The following is a 15,378-nucleotide window of genomic DNA, read 5'->3' as shown; positions in this document are numbered from 1 at the left end:
ATAAGTTAAGTTATATTTAAAAGAATTTGTTGCATACTGTTTTATTATATATAAGACTAACCAGTATAGATGTACAAAATATATAGAGACATTTTACGAATAGCTTAAAAGTCTGAGCTCTTTTAGCATTCGCGTTACATTATGCAGAAGAATGGAATCCTTGTTCCTAACTTCTGTGGCATAAGGAACCATTGAGTTTATGGCCTGATGTAGATCCGTGTATTCCTGCAATAGAGCAGTGTACATAGTCAATTTTCATTTAATGACTGTTGTTACCACTTACGCCAATGTTTCGCCAGGTGTTAGCATAACTAAGCACAATCACATTCACTTTATCCGAGCAATTCTCTGTAACCTGAACAAACGTGGTGTTCTCGGGGGTAATTCTCAGTGTTACCTCGGAGTAATCAGAGGCTTCCTTGGCAATCTTCATGCCCAAGATGATATCCCGGCGTGTGGCCAATCGATTCCAGCTAGATCGGTAGAACTTCATCAACTTGCAGTGGAGTGCCATGATATTATATGTGTGGTGCTCTAGTGCCACATGCTTCATGGAGAAGTATCCATTTTCTATATAGAAATGGGCATCGTTCTCGGCAAATATATTGATGTTTTTGCTGATGAATAACTGCGGAAAGGTTCTGCACTAAAAAGAAACAGCTCCATATAGACTTACATTGCGCATTTCACGAAAGTCAGATATAGGCTCCACAATCTCGAGATATTTAAAAGGCTTGGCACTGTAACCCTTAATCAGATCGGTCACATATCCCCGCACTCCTTTCGATGTGATGTAGAAAAATATACGGACGTGAAATGTGTCCACGCTAAGTATTATCTCATCCGGACTGCAAATGGAATATGATTACCGAGCATTTGCTGAGAAATATTAAGACACTTACTTTTCCTCATTTGGCTGCAGTGACCATTCGCGAAATGGAAAGTGCTCGTACCGCTTGAAGGCTAATCCAAAATATCCCAGTCGGTCGGTCTTAAACGTAATTTTGCTAGTTGCTCTATCGAGAACGGAGTCTTTAATGTATTTTGTTGTCCAATGGGTCACGTCCTGAGCCTGCATCCCGTCCGTAGGTGTTTCCGAAACGACGCTGGGTTTTTTATCCTTTGAGCTTTGTCGCATTTTTTCGGAAATTTTACTCGACTTGCGTCTGCCCATCTGCCCCTCTGGTAACTCCTCATCTTCCTTTTTTTTTTGCTTCAATTTCTTGTCCTGCTCGTCGGGCTGACTGAAAAGGTTAACTGGCCTTTCTTTATATTTCGATTTGATGTCGTCAACGGCTTTCAGAAGACCAAGCGCTGTAGAGGAATTGATAGGTCCTGGTTGCCCATCATCGGCAAGCATGGGATACTGTATAGGATCTACTTCCGGAAAGAAGGGATACAAGCGTTCCGCGGTATTGGCCTGGGAATCGAAGTCTAAATCTAAGCTTTTAGTCTTAATGACCACTTCTTCGGCTTCTGTCCGCTTGATCAAACCCTTTTTGCCCGGCCCCTTTGCCCCTTCCCGTAGCTCATCCCGGAAATCTATGGGAAACTTAAACGTCGAAATAATGCGGGGCAAGCAATGTCTCTCCAAGGTTCGTATCTCCAAATTGTTCAATTTCTTACGCAGATCAAAATCATCCAAGGGAATTTCGGCTATCTGAGCCGATTCCAATTTACTTTGCCGGAGCAACGACCGCATGGTGGGCCGAAATATATTGGCAGAGTCAACCGAAAATCGACTGCCATGATTCATGGTACTACCTGGACCCTCGTTATGTATCGAATGACTTATGATACTCTGCTTGGTTGGCACCCATACGGCTTCGCGTTTGTATTCGATCGGAATGAGCTCCTGCTCCGTCATGAAGTGGCAGACCACGGGCTCATTCCACTTGCACAGATCCTGCGGCAGCTGCAGTGTCACGATGAAATAGGGCAGTTCGTCATCCTCAAGCTTGATTTTGGTCCCGCGAAAGGTCTCTCTGGTCTTTCGGCTAATATTCGACTTGCGCATATTTTCCCCTTGAACTTCGGCCACCATTTCTGGCATGGAGTGCAGCACGCGACCATCCTCGTGCAAAACAATGTTAAACTTCTGGAACTGAGTTTGGTCAGGTCGCCTTATGAACATGATCGCATAGATTCCACCAAGCATGATGAAGTCTCTAAGATTTATCTACAGGAATGGTTTTTTAGTCAGGTAAATATGTTTGATCACTAAATTAGTATAAAGTTGATATTTTCTGAAGTCTATTTGCACAATCCTGTGGTTACTTAAAAGCCGTTTAAAAGATTTCTACCGCTAGGCCTTAGGATCGTTAGATAATAAATTAATATATATATATATAAATTTCAGAAATCCATAGTTGTGCTTCATTAAGGGTGGGTTTGGGTTACATTTTTATATTATTTTTTTAATTTTACAATATACAATATTGTGGGATGCTGAAGTAACTTACATTTTATAAATATAAGTCAACAGGTAATCAAGATTTTGGAAATCTAAAAAAACACCGACATTTTTAGCCAAAATAAAATAACTGCCTTCCGCCGAAAAAAATTGTTTAATTACAATTAAAATGGAAATAAAAAAAGCGATTCGTGATTACCAGAAGAATTACATTACGTCTCAAACGCACCCTGTGATGCGAAGCTCTATGATTTTCCCCGCAAACCACCTTTTCTCAAAAGGGCGTTAATCCTTTTGAAGGACAATTTTGTAAGATATAAGGTATATAAAGGTAAGATATACAAAATAAACTGCACAACATTGTCAACAGTAATTAAATTACAAAAATACGGAAAGAGCAATGTTTTAGTGTTTAACAGCCTACCTCGAATTTCTGCATATCCAGATGCCTTGGATGATACACCTCATCAAGGTAACCCAAATACTGGCTATCCTCCATTCTGAGAAAATCGCTGTAGATATCGGGAAACATGCCCTGTGGAACGGCCGGAGGTTCTTTCGGAGCTTTTGGTATTATAATTTTGATGGCTTTATCGCTATCACTTTGTTTGGCCGCCTTAGCTGCCGCCTCGGTTTTTTCGGCGATGATCTGCATCATATCCTCGTACTCCTGTCGCCGGCTCAACATCAGATTCAGTGTCTCCTGCTGAATTTCCTGCTGCATTAGCCATTCATCAACGACCGATTTCTCAATATCGACAATTCCAGCGGTGGGATAATTGAGCGATGTAGCAACCGGTGTCTCGAAGCTCTTGGCATTCTGCGAGATTTTGTCGAATTTAGTGTGTATACTTCGAAGTGTTACGCAATCTTTAAGAATACTTCTTGGTATTTGGACTTCAACGCCCGTGGCCTTTAGCTCGGCCAACATAACTGGCAATCTACGGGGGAATTCGGAGGTTGAACTCTTTCAGATAACATTGCCATCCCCACAACTTACTCCAAATTTTCAAAGATTATAGGGACATTTAGAAGGCCCCACATATCCAACTCCCAGGGCTCACACTTGTAGCTCCATGTAGCCACTTTACCATCTTCGGAACTAAAAAAAATACTTGGATAATATATCACTTTGCAAATCAATCACTTACTCCATATAAGTTTTCTGCATTTTCAATAGCCGATAGGTAAGGCGATTAAAAAGATCATCGATTTCCAGCTCGACTTCCGAATAAACCTGCAGTAAACGGGGTAATTAGATGTCTGCTTCATTCAAAACTATATCAACCCACATCTATAATATCCATCTGCCTTTTTGCAGTCATTCGCACTAATTCCGCCTCATTGTCCAGCATTATATCCATCTGTTTCAATGTTTCCAGGCACATTTGGACATTATTGCCATAGGGCACACCCGGATTATCTTTGTTGAGCCTCATCACACTTCTCGTTTTGTCCACCCGAAAGATATTCTGATTCAATATAGATCGCTCGTCCACCGACAAAGTCCAGTCCATTGAATTGTTAGATTCGATTTCATCGTAGAACCGCATTTTGGAAATAAATGTTCTTATTTCGACCGGAAGATAGGGACGTGGTAGTCCATCACAGCGCAGATGACGTTCCCAATGTTCTCTAGCCGCTCTCTCCACCTCCTGTTCATAGAAGTCGCTTTGGGCATCTGTACTCAAAGGGTTTTTAATATTTAAAAATGTTTTTTTTTTATTAATCCATTGCTTACGCTTTACTAATTGAGCACTAACGCCAAAATCATTCAGGCGGCTTATATACTTAGCCTCTCGTTCCAACATTTCACTCTCGGGTATTAGATCCCATTTTTGTATCGGCTCCGCAATGGTTTTGATCTTGCCTTTACTCTTTCTCCCCATAATAAATGCCTATCCTATAGATATGTTGGGTATTCTGGAAGGCGATGATCGTATGGTCCGAAAAATCAACACCTACTACTTTTGACATATGTTTTAACTGTTCGTATACTAAGTGGGCACCTATATTTTATTTTGTTTCACATTTTATAATAATCAAGTATTTCTTTTATTCTCTCTTTTACATTGTATCTGTCAAAATAAAATTATTGAAATATGATAAAGATTCTTATTCTTATTTCTATATGTTTTACAACTCTAAAAATTGTAAAATATTAACTTAACCAATTTACTAAATAATACAATTAAATAAATAAGAAGTGAGACTTTCATAATAAGATACATGTTACAAATCCTAAAAAGATGCTGTTTTAAACGAAGTAAAAAAAATTTGGTAAACTATTTTCAAGATTTTCTCCACTGGCTGACATCCAGCAAATGGAGAAACCATAATCTAATGCCAAACTTTGGCCACAACTCAGCCAAGTTAGTGGGTGCGGTGGTTCCGCCCCAAAAAACGCAACTCCCCACACAAATCCAGGGGATTTATCTTGGCCTTTGCCCGCATTGGTGCCAAGAAAATAGCATATCAACCTGAGAGGAGAAAGTGTAGATGCAAAGCTTGGGATAAGCCCCGACTTGAATCGAGACGAGAGTTGTGTTGAGTCAAAGTCGAGGCAAGCTGGAAAGGCATAAGTCCAAAGACAATAGCTCGTTTCCAATAAATTGATTAAACTTTATGTTGCATTGTGGGTATGGGTATAGTACAGTCTGTCTCTCAGGCTCCATTTACATACGAAGAGCATGTTACGTGGCATGTCAAAGCCCGTCCACGTCTGATCGATTACATTGATGAATGAATTTCAACAAGCCATTGCCATTACTGAACGTCAAAGGAGAAGGACAACGACCACGACAACGACAACGACGTGGTCTCCTACACAGGCAGCAGCATTCCATCGTCAAAGCCTCTGGATATCAGGCTTTATTTATTTGTTGCAAGTTGTCTTTTAAATAAATTCGATGTCGAAACGTTAATCCCGACCATGGCCACATGGCATCCATCAGTCTGGACTTCACTCTGGATACAATTTAATGAACTTGGCCGGGCCAAATTGTTTTAAATTTCATCCCATTAGAAGCCAATAGTTTTGACACCTTTACCTTTAAGTAGGGGCCCAATCAATATCAATTGATCCCCTTTTTTCTTGGCGAAAATGACGAGCAAATCGCTTGGCTGCCATGCAATCATTCAATTATAATTTGCAACCAGCGGACAAGGAGCGAGAGATCCAAGTCGTTGGCCATCTACAGGCATCGCGTCCGCAAATAATAACGATTTCGTAGCCAACAATTGGATGACTTGCCACGTAGCTGGGATGGATTGTTGCAACCGGCAACTGGCAACTGGCAACTTGCAACTTGCAACTTGTGAGCTAACGAGTTCGGCCAGCAATTTCGTCCCCAATCGAATCCAATCCGCGGCGATCCAAAATTGCTAGCGCGCAACTAAATCGAAATCGAAATGGAAGAGCTAGTCAACTTCCCGCTCCGGGCAAAAATAATTGACATCTGTATAAGTCTGCTATTTGAGCTGCAGTTGCAGTTGCAGCTCTGCAGTGGATAACAAGTGGCCAAGTTGTGTTGTCCGCGAGTTTGTCGTTGTCTGCCTGTCTGTCTATTTTTCACCTGCACTCCGATTGCATTTCAGCTCTGATAAATTAAGCCAAAAGTGAAGCAGGCTCACACAGGGAAAAACTCGTTTAAATTTCTATGCCTTGTTATAATCAAAGAAGTTGGTGCTTTTATTAAAAATCACTCTATAAGCATTGGTTTGATTTTTGATTATTTTATAAAAATGTATACGCTATATATAACATATTTAATTGCTGTGAATTAAATTGCAATAAAATTTGGTTTCTAACAAACTTTTCGCAAAACAAAATTTGAGAAATTAAAAACAATTCATGAGCTTTGTAACTGATTTTATTATTGTACCCAAAACTCTCTAAATAAGGTGTTGGTTTTTTATCTTTTATGAACGTAAAAATTTATTAAAAGACATTTCTCTAAAATTCGTTTGAAAGTAGAAAAAAAATGATGATTGATTTTTAAATTAATAAATAATTTTGACTTTTTCCTTAAACTCTAAGGCTAAAAAAAGCCAATTTAATAATTGGTTTAATTTAATAATATAAATAAATAAAAAATTGTCCATGCCAGGAAGATAATGACCAATTTGGGTAATATTTTTTTGTCCAGCGGAACCTTGGAAAATGCTGGGGGATCCTCCGGCAAAGTGTCAGTTAATAATTTGCCTCGTTACTCCGTTTGCGGACCAACCTTTTATCGGGTGAGGCGCTTTCTAATCGCCGCCAAGTGGTGGCCGGGCAACATGTTGGCATGTAAATGTTGACAGCAACATGTTTACCGTTTGCCTCTGTTTAAGTTAGTAAGTCACCGCCCCTTCACCCCGCCCCCTTCCCCCCAAATCGCGTTTGAACAATGTGGAAACTTTTGGCATTTACATGAGAATTGTAAGCGCAAACATTTTGGGTTTTTTGTTTGGTCCGTATCTTTTCCTCTGCCCCATACACAATATGAGCATAGAATTTGTCCGGCAAAAACAAGATGCAGCTGCCGCTGCCGCTGCTGTTGCTGTTGCCATTGTTGTCCGTCTTGATGGTTGAGCAACAAATTGAGTCTAATTAATTTTCAGCAAACTGCAAAGACTGAATACATTGTCCCCCCTTCGTACCCTAGCCAACTAGGGGCTAATTAGCATACTCAATAAGCAAGAAAGGCTTTCGAATTGACATTTCCCTAACATACTCTACATCTACTTTAAAGAAAAATATATGATATATATTACCATGTAGAATACTCTGATAAAAGAAAGGAATAGTATAAATAAGTATTTGATTATTAAATTCCAAATTTTATATTTCATATTTAAGTTGCATGATTTAATATTTGAATTGATGTGGAAAATATTTGACTTGAAATAGTTCCTAATTAATTTAAATGCATTTTGATTAAATTTAAATATTACTTTAATTAGTCTTTAATTTATTAGCTTCCAAAAAATTTGAAGATTACGCCTGCTGGTGACAATAAATATTTCTTTATGTACTATGTATAAGTAATTACCAGTAAAGTTAATTAATTATTATAATTATTAGTTTGATGTTAAGGTTTTACTCATAGTATAAAAAGGATATTTTAAATGCAGCTTAGATTTCGTTTGCATCTCTTGGTCTGTCTTAACGGTAGATGAATGTTTGAACAATGCACTGCCATCATGTAAAAAATAACAACAGCGGAGCAGCTGAAAATAAATACTTTAGTTCTCGAAAATCTATGCAAAGCGATATCAAAAGACCAAACGACCATTCAGCTAATGCCTTAGATATGCAAATCACAAAATTCTCGGCTACGCTGGCTCCCAGTTGATTGGCTACCTCCATAAGCTCCGCTTAATTGTTGCATTTGATTTCGGTTCGGTGTGGGGGTTTAATTTCCATAAAATGCGAGCTTTGTTGGGCGAAGGTAGCTACCGTCAAAGGAAAGTGAGCGTGGAAAGTGGAAAAATATCCATTTATGATGATTTTTAGGTCTCTGTGTCAGCGAAGGGCTGGCTCAGTTGGTGGGAACCTAAACTCAAACTCGATTTCGATTTCGAATCGGAATGGAGTGGAACAGTTGCGGCCGCCAAATTGACTTCTCGTGTCGACTGTTGCATGCCACACCCAAAGTCCAGGGACCAGGGACCAAAGATATCGCCTGACAGCCGGCTATCCGCAGGCCGTGGTCTGGATAGCTGGTTTATACGATATATGTATGGTATATATATATATGGCTGATGGCCAACGCCGGTGGCGAAAACTCAGCACTCGACTTGGCTTATCACTCGACAGGCAACGCTGACAGGCGACAATTTGCATGGCGACCAGGGGGATCTGAGAACTCATTACGAATGCGACAATCGCCAGTTGCCGAGTTGTAAGTTGGCAGTTTTGCGTACCAAATGTGCAAACACTAAACAAAATTTTACAAACTATGTGTTTAAAAAAAACGATGGCATATTTTTTGGTCAGTAACGTAGTCTTAAGAATATTTCTCAAAGTGCCAATGAATAAAATAATTGTAATATTGGAATTTTAAGTTCATATTATTACTTAAATTTCTCAAACATTATTTTATTAAAAAAAAAAAACATTTATATGATGGTTTTAAAAATTTTGTAGAATTGAACATGAAACAATATCCATATAAAATCAATTTAACGATTTAAAAACCCTTTAAATTTGATGAATTAAGGTAAGGTAATTTCAGATATGAGAACAATTTTTAGTGCAGATTTTCGGACAAACAAGTTGGTGTATCTGCCTTCGTCTAATTGGTAAACTTATGGCAGTCTCACAGAAGAGATACTTTTTCGATTTGCGGGGCGTATGAGTAATGTCAGGTCATCATTATAGCGGCAAGGCATTGCCGCAGCTGCATTCCTACCCCCTCACCAACCGAAACCAAATGAAATGCAAATTTTAAGTGCCCAGTGCAGCTGGAACTGCAATTGAATCGCGAACTGGATATCGAACTGAAAACTGGACCTGGGCGTGCAGTCCAGCGGGGAATGGGGATCGCAATGACGTGGCCGGATTGGCTTTAAATAAATGTTATTATTTCGATAAGTTGGCGTGTTTTTGTGGCTGTGCCCACATTTAATTATGCCACAAACCGGACAGCGAAAAAAAAGAGTCGGCGGCGAACGGCAACAAAAATCAATATCACTTCGTGCCGAGTTTTTAATGAACAATTGTCGGGGCACACAATTTTAGCACATTGTAAATAAGCAATTGAATTGGCGCTGGAGTGGCGTTGCAAGTTGGAAGTGAGTGGTACGACCAATGATATCTGCTCTCTGATCCTAAAAAAAAAAACAAAAAAAAAAAAACAAAACTCGGGCGCGAGACTCCCGACAGTCGTCGCCCCCATTTGGGCTGCATTTCGCAGCCTGTTGGCTTTAATCAAATTCACATTAACAACAGCAACAGGCTGCAACAACTGCAACAACTGCAACAGCAACGGCAACAACTGCAGCAGCAATTTTAGTGCAGCTGCAGCAAAGAAGGCAAGTCACAAATGCACATTGTATAAGACACGCTAATAACTTGGCTTTCAAATCGGGTATAATAGACCAAGAGCTGTCGTTGAAGAGGTCAAGATGTATTGAAATCATTTGAAGCTAAATAAATAAGTTTAAACATCTAGAATTTGTGCTTGATTGATTTTTGTTTGTTAGAAAGGAACTTTAAAAATCTTCACACATGTAAATCCATACAAAAGTCGTGGCTAAGATATTAAATACATTCAGTTATAAGAAAAGATAAAATAAACTATTAAAAGAAACTAAACATCCAAGAATAAATTAAAGAAAATTAAAACCATTGGCTTAGTTAATTTAATTTTTGCAACATTTTGAAGAAAAGTATTTTAACATAAGCTTAGGAGTTTAATAACCGTAATAATAAGTAAATTTAGTAATTTGTACTTGCATTGCAGGAAATTAAATTAATAAAATAACAAAACCATTTTTTTTTGTATAAATATACTTTCCGAAATAATATAGCCATTCTAAATTTTTAAATAGATCTGAGAAAGTCTTATGTATATTAGCCTTAAATATATTTAACTTTCATTGGTTTTTTATCTAATATGCCATTTCATCGATGCCACGGTACCGAGTTGGCCGATCGGATCGATCCTTGTCCACGTTCAGTTATGGATTTTTATAGTTTTTGTCTCGGTACACGCCCCAAAAGCACTGGCAACAAAAGCCGCATGTTTGGACAAGTTACCAAAAATAGACCAAAGCCGGTGAAACCGAGCCAAAGGCTAAGCCAACTCAAATTGGTTTGCAGCTAGGCGACCGGCGAGCAAAAAGCGTTGGAAAAATGTTATGAGCAACTCGGCGTGGTTAGAGGGAAAATGCCGATAATTGCTGTCGTTTTATGGTCGAGAGTAATTCATATATAGAAAATAGCTGGAGTGCAATTCGCTTTGGACATTTACGGTGATGGTAAAACCGGACCAAAAACGCACAAAACGCCCGATAATTGAAAATGTAGTTCCAATGCGTTTGCGATAATTTGCATGCCCAAGGTTGACGCCTCTAATTGCAGGCAAAGCAATCCGCTGGGCGGTGCATCAAATTGCAGGTTTATGCGTTTCCGTTGCCCGTTGGTTCGTTAAGCGGATCTGACAGTTATTACAATGGAACGCCCCTTGATGAACCCGTAGCCGTTCGTCTAGGACGAAATCGGCCACATGGTCAGATGGTGATAAGCCATTTGGTCGGTCGCTCGGTGGCCAATCGCGGCCTGCATGTGGCAGTGCAATTTATGGGATCAACAGACCCGTTAGTGCCAAATTACAAATGGGCCCATGGCAGCCAAGTGCAAAACAGACGTGGCAATAACCAACAAGACATTAACCCGAAGCGGCCAGTCGCGGCGCATGCCTCAATACCTCCGATACCTCCGATACCTCGATGCCTCGATGCCCGTGCCCCGATTCCTCAATGCCTCAATGTTGCCCCAGCTGCACTGCGTTCTGGCCGCATATGCTACATCGCCCAATAATTGCCAGCCTCCAAGCTGCTCCCCTCCTTACACTCAGCCAAATTCCTACTAATTTAAAAGTTTCTTTCAGTATTTACCACATTTTTTATGAACATTGTTGTTTGTAAAATGTATTTTTAAACTCCATACTTTTCATAGAAATATAAAATTGTATGGTGTACAGTTCATCAATTTTAATATATTTTTTTTAGATTTGGAAACACTATATCTTCCAAAAGGTGTTTAATATTTAATGAGCACGTTAGACAGGTACGTAAAATTTTCATGGTGAACAATTCATTAAGTTTTTTTGTCAGAGCAAAAAAATTTGTTGAATTTAAATTAATATCGATTTATTTATAATTTTTTGTAATAAATGAAGCTTATGGAATTTTTTAATGTTTTTTAATGGAGGTGTACCAAAAAACCACAAAAAGATATAAAAAATGGTATTTCATAAGTTGGAAACGTTATTTTGAGAAGCACAAATAATCAAAAAATTGTTTTTCCTAAATATTATTAGTTTATATTTATTTTTAAAAAGTTCTCATTGTTTTTTCTGAGTGCAGGGCACACAATCTTTGGGGAGCGGGAAGCTGGAATCAGAGCCGTCGGCGATTCGGGCAGATACGAGTGCAGTTGCAGTTGCAACGATCCAGCGGATTGCCAGAACGCCAGAGACGCGGAGCTTCGAAATGCCGGAGCGACCGTTGCTGGCCACAAAAGCATAAAACAATAAAGTTGGGCGCTGCGCAAAAGAATAATCGCATAAATCATGCGGACTCGCGGCGGCGTCTAAACTCCACTAACGGCAACGAGGCTAAAACTCCGGAGCTCTGGATAGAGTCTGGTCTGGCTGGCACAGTGGCCAACAAGTGATTGTACTATAAATATTCCACCCGATGTTACCAAGATTATGTGCTCATAAAAACACTATTAGTATACCAGTTTTATTACTCTATTGCTGTGTTTTTTTACAGCTAACTGTTTTTTACAAGGCGCTACCATGTTGAAATATGGAAATAATTTTTATACTGCTTGAAAAACTTAGTTAATTATGCAGTGGGTTTAATAAAGTAAAACATTTCCCATTCCAAGTATTCGAATACTTACCTTCAAATAGTTATGATACAAAATTGGATTGGTAAAGTTATCAGCAAAACAATACAAATATATAAATAAAAAAAATAAAACAAATGATAAAAATTCAGATATTAAAAAACAATCTATTGTTAAAGTCATCTAGATTAAGTTTAAATATATTAAATTTATCTATCAATCAATTTGTGTCTTAATGATGATACATTTTGAAAATTATTTGTAACTTTGTTGTGTAACTTCTAGATACAAACTCGATTGGCTTTTTATTTTATGTTTAGGAATACTTAAGCTTTTGAGAAAACATTAATAAATACCCTTGTATAATCAAACATAGTATATTATGATATTATGCAAAATAAATTAAATAGAAAGCATTTGTGAAAGCAAAGAAGCATAGGTTTTTAAATACTCACATAATTTATCATTAAAACATATATAAATTGTTATAATATATAATATGCATTGAAGTAAGTTTGACGTTTAACTGTTGATCTTTTCCCATTGATCCGAAAAGTTTTGAATAAACTGAAAACAAGTTTTTACCTATACTTAAGCCATAATTTATGTAGTCAGTCCAGTGATTTTAGAACAGCTCGCACTAGATGCTCAGAGGAGCAGCGCTAATCCGCGTTGACAACTCGCCCATTGTAGTCGAATGGCCTGTCCCACTGTGCCACAATGCAGCGGCAACACTTTTCTTGCCTTAAGCCAAATTTATAGCGATCTAAGTAGGTATAAAGCGCTCATTTTGTGGCAACAACAGCAAACTGCAGCGACGACGACAGCGGCGACTTCGTTACGTTTTCGAGGAGTGGCCAACAGGAGTGCGGCCTTTGTTTTGGCCATTTCCCCCCCATGAAACCCCCCTGCAACCCCACCGAAATCCACCTCCTCCTATTGTTTTTGCCTTTGTAATTTCTTTATCCCGTTGGCGGTTTTGCTCTCTTCTGCCAAGAACAATAGAAATGCATTGCACGAAAGCCGTCAGGAGAGAGCGGGCCAAGAAAGCGAGAGCACAGGCTGAAGTTAAAGCCCGAAAAACCTGCGGCTAGCGCAAAACCGTTGACATGCACAGAAAACATTTAATATTTAATATATGTATTCTTTGGAACACACGTTTTTATTATTTCATTACCAAAAATGTCTTAATAACTAAACAGTTTTTCTTGTTAAAAAGCATTAAAAAATAGTGAATTATAGTAATCTTATACTGATACTTATCATTAGTTGTTTAGTTCAGTATTATGTATTGTTTTTAAATTAAACACATTATCTTAGCTTCATTTAATTTTCAAAATATTAAGAAAACAAAATCTTTTAGATTATGGTAATTTAGTAATATTTAAAAAGACTGAATATATGAAATATATTTTTTGATAACATTAACCAAAAAATAAGAACGATAATGTGGAAACAAAGTCTTAATAACAAAACTGCATTTAAAATTTTTAATACTTATGTTTTAAATTGACATAAAATCTCATTAACTTTATTTTGGCTTGACACACATTTAAATCGGATTTTTGTGATTTTCTCAAAAGGCACTGAAATTAAATTTTTTGTAACATTTTATTTTAGTGCATTAGAAAGCAGGCGCGGTTGCATGTGCAACCCAAAAGGGGGAGGACCAAAGGGAGTGTAAAAGGGGGCTCCTACCTCTGCTCACTCGTGCGCGATTTTAAAAGAACTTCTTGCCGGGACTTTCAGTTCGTTTGCCTGCTCGGTCTTTGTTGTGGTAAGCAGTTGGCCAACACTCAAACAGCCGGGGAGAAGGGCGTTTAGTTAACTGGGACAAAGTTTGGGCCAGCCGAAAAAAGAATCCGCTTAAATCAAGAGTCGCCATGTGCGGTTGCTTACGGGAAGCGTTTAGGTAAGGACGAATCATTAGTGCACGGTGAGAAAAAAACTACAGGGCTTATGTAACAATTAAAATAAAGTTCTATGTGACTGATGCCTTAATATATAGGATCAAAGAGTGCAGCGTTAGGAAGAATTATAAATTCAATAAAATAAATACATTTATTCAAAAATTCAAAAGTTAAACAGCATAACAAATAAATTAGTTGTAGAGATTAAATAAAAAAAAAATTAAACCACAAAAGCGCACACAAATATCCTTAAATTTTTACTTGATCTTTTTAATAAAATTTATTTTTCATGAGCAATAGAAATATTTATAATCTTTCTTGTTTTACTTTAGAATCTAAGACATATTTAAACAAAAGCTTAAAATCATTCTTCTTGACCACTTCAAAACTATTTTAAATGTGAAATTTAGTTAAAGCTCAAGTCTACAAAAACTTTTTGATCCAGATTGATTTGTTTTTAAGTCAACAAATAATAACGAATTGATTTCCTACAGTCATGACATTTTTTTCAGCTCAGGGTTAAAGACAAACAAGAATTTCCTTTTATTGGATTAGCTTAGGCGATAGCCTGCGCCCCCGCATCAAACTTAGACAAATGGCATTCTAATGCCTGCCAATGGGGGTCAATCTGTACAGCTTGAATGAGAGGAAAAATCAGGAAAAATCAGGAAAATCGGCCATTAATCACTTGATATGACAAAATGCAAACCAAAGAAATGGATCGCGCAGCCTTTGGGGGGCTGTTTAGGCGGTGGTAAACAAAAGGGTAAGGGTATATCGGGGTGTTGGACAGGTTAAACCGGTTTAATGCCGCTCCAGCGCCTGATCCTACCGCTTCTCCTGCTCCAGCTCCTCCTTCTTCTGCTCCTGCTCCTGCAACTTGCCTCATTATTATGCGCGCATTGTGCGTGGAAAGGCAACAGGAACTGGGCATTGCACATGGGCATAGGAATTTGTGGGGCCCGGGCCCAGGCCCAGTCCAAAAACTTGAAGCGTGCTCCGATTCTCAATTGCAGTCGGTATGGTACATATGCCTCCAGGGACAATTCATGCAGCCGACAGGCGGAAAAGGGGGGAAAGTGGTAAGGGGGGAGGGGTGGGGAATCGTAAAAGGAAGGCCGGCAAAACTGCAAACTCGCAATTAAACAAAGCCCTTGCTGCAAGAACAAAAACGAAACCCGGTGGCAACGTGTTGGCATTGCATGTTGCTTGTGCAGCAGCAACATCGGCCACAGCAGCAGCAGCAGCAGCAAAGGACTCCAAAACGCATTTCCGCCAGCAACGTCGCTTTTGCATTTTATGCAAAAATCGGCTATCAGCTCGATCTGGTTTTGACTTTGGGCGTAGACCATCTCCGTTGGCCAAATGCGGACTTGTCATATTTAGTTGGCAGAACAAAGCGATCGCCATAAACGCTTGCAAATCGCCACCAAATCGCTGGGGAAACGCTTTGCTCGCCAAGCATGTTGCATTTTAAAGCGTATTTA

At 38.7% G+C, this 15,378-nt stretch overlaps 1 protein-coding gene across 1 annotated transcript; it reads right to left on the bottom strand.

Moving 5' to 3' along the window:
* Positions 1–25: 25 nt before the first annotated feature.
* On the bottom strand, positions 26–4,346 carry LOC108142182. Its single transcript, XM_017265867.2, has 9 exons — positions 4,155–4,346; positions 3,706–4,094; positions 3,565–3,650; positions 3,414–3,515; positions 2,838–3,354; positions 903–2,179; positions 677–848; positions 284–628; positions 26–225 (listed from the first exon to the last, which is right to left on the bottom strand). The coding sequence occupies exons 1-9, from the start codon at positions 4,300–4,302 to the stop codon at positions 94–96; spliced, it is 3,168 nt and encodes a 1,055-aa protein (XP_017121356.1). The 5' UTR covers positions 4,303–4,346; the 3' UTR covers positions 26–93.
* Positions 4,347–15,378: the final 11,032 nt, after the last annotated feature.

The sequence above is a fragment of the Drosophila elegans genome, unplaced genomic scaffold (assembly GCF_018152505.1).
Source record: "Drosophila elegans isolate 14027-0461.03 unplaced genomic scaffold, ASM1815250v1 contig_208, whole genome shotgun sequence".
NCBI lineage: Eukaryota > Metazoa > Arthropoda > Insecta > Diptera > Drosophilidae > Drosophila > Drosophila elegans.
This window is presented reverse-complemented; position numbering and strand designations above follow the sequence as displayed.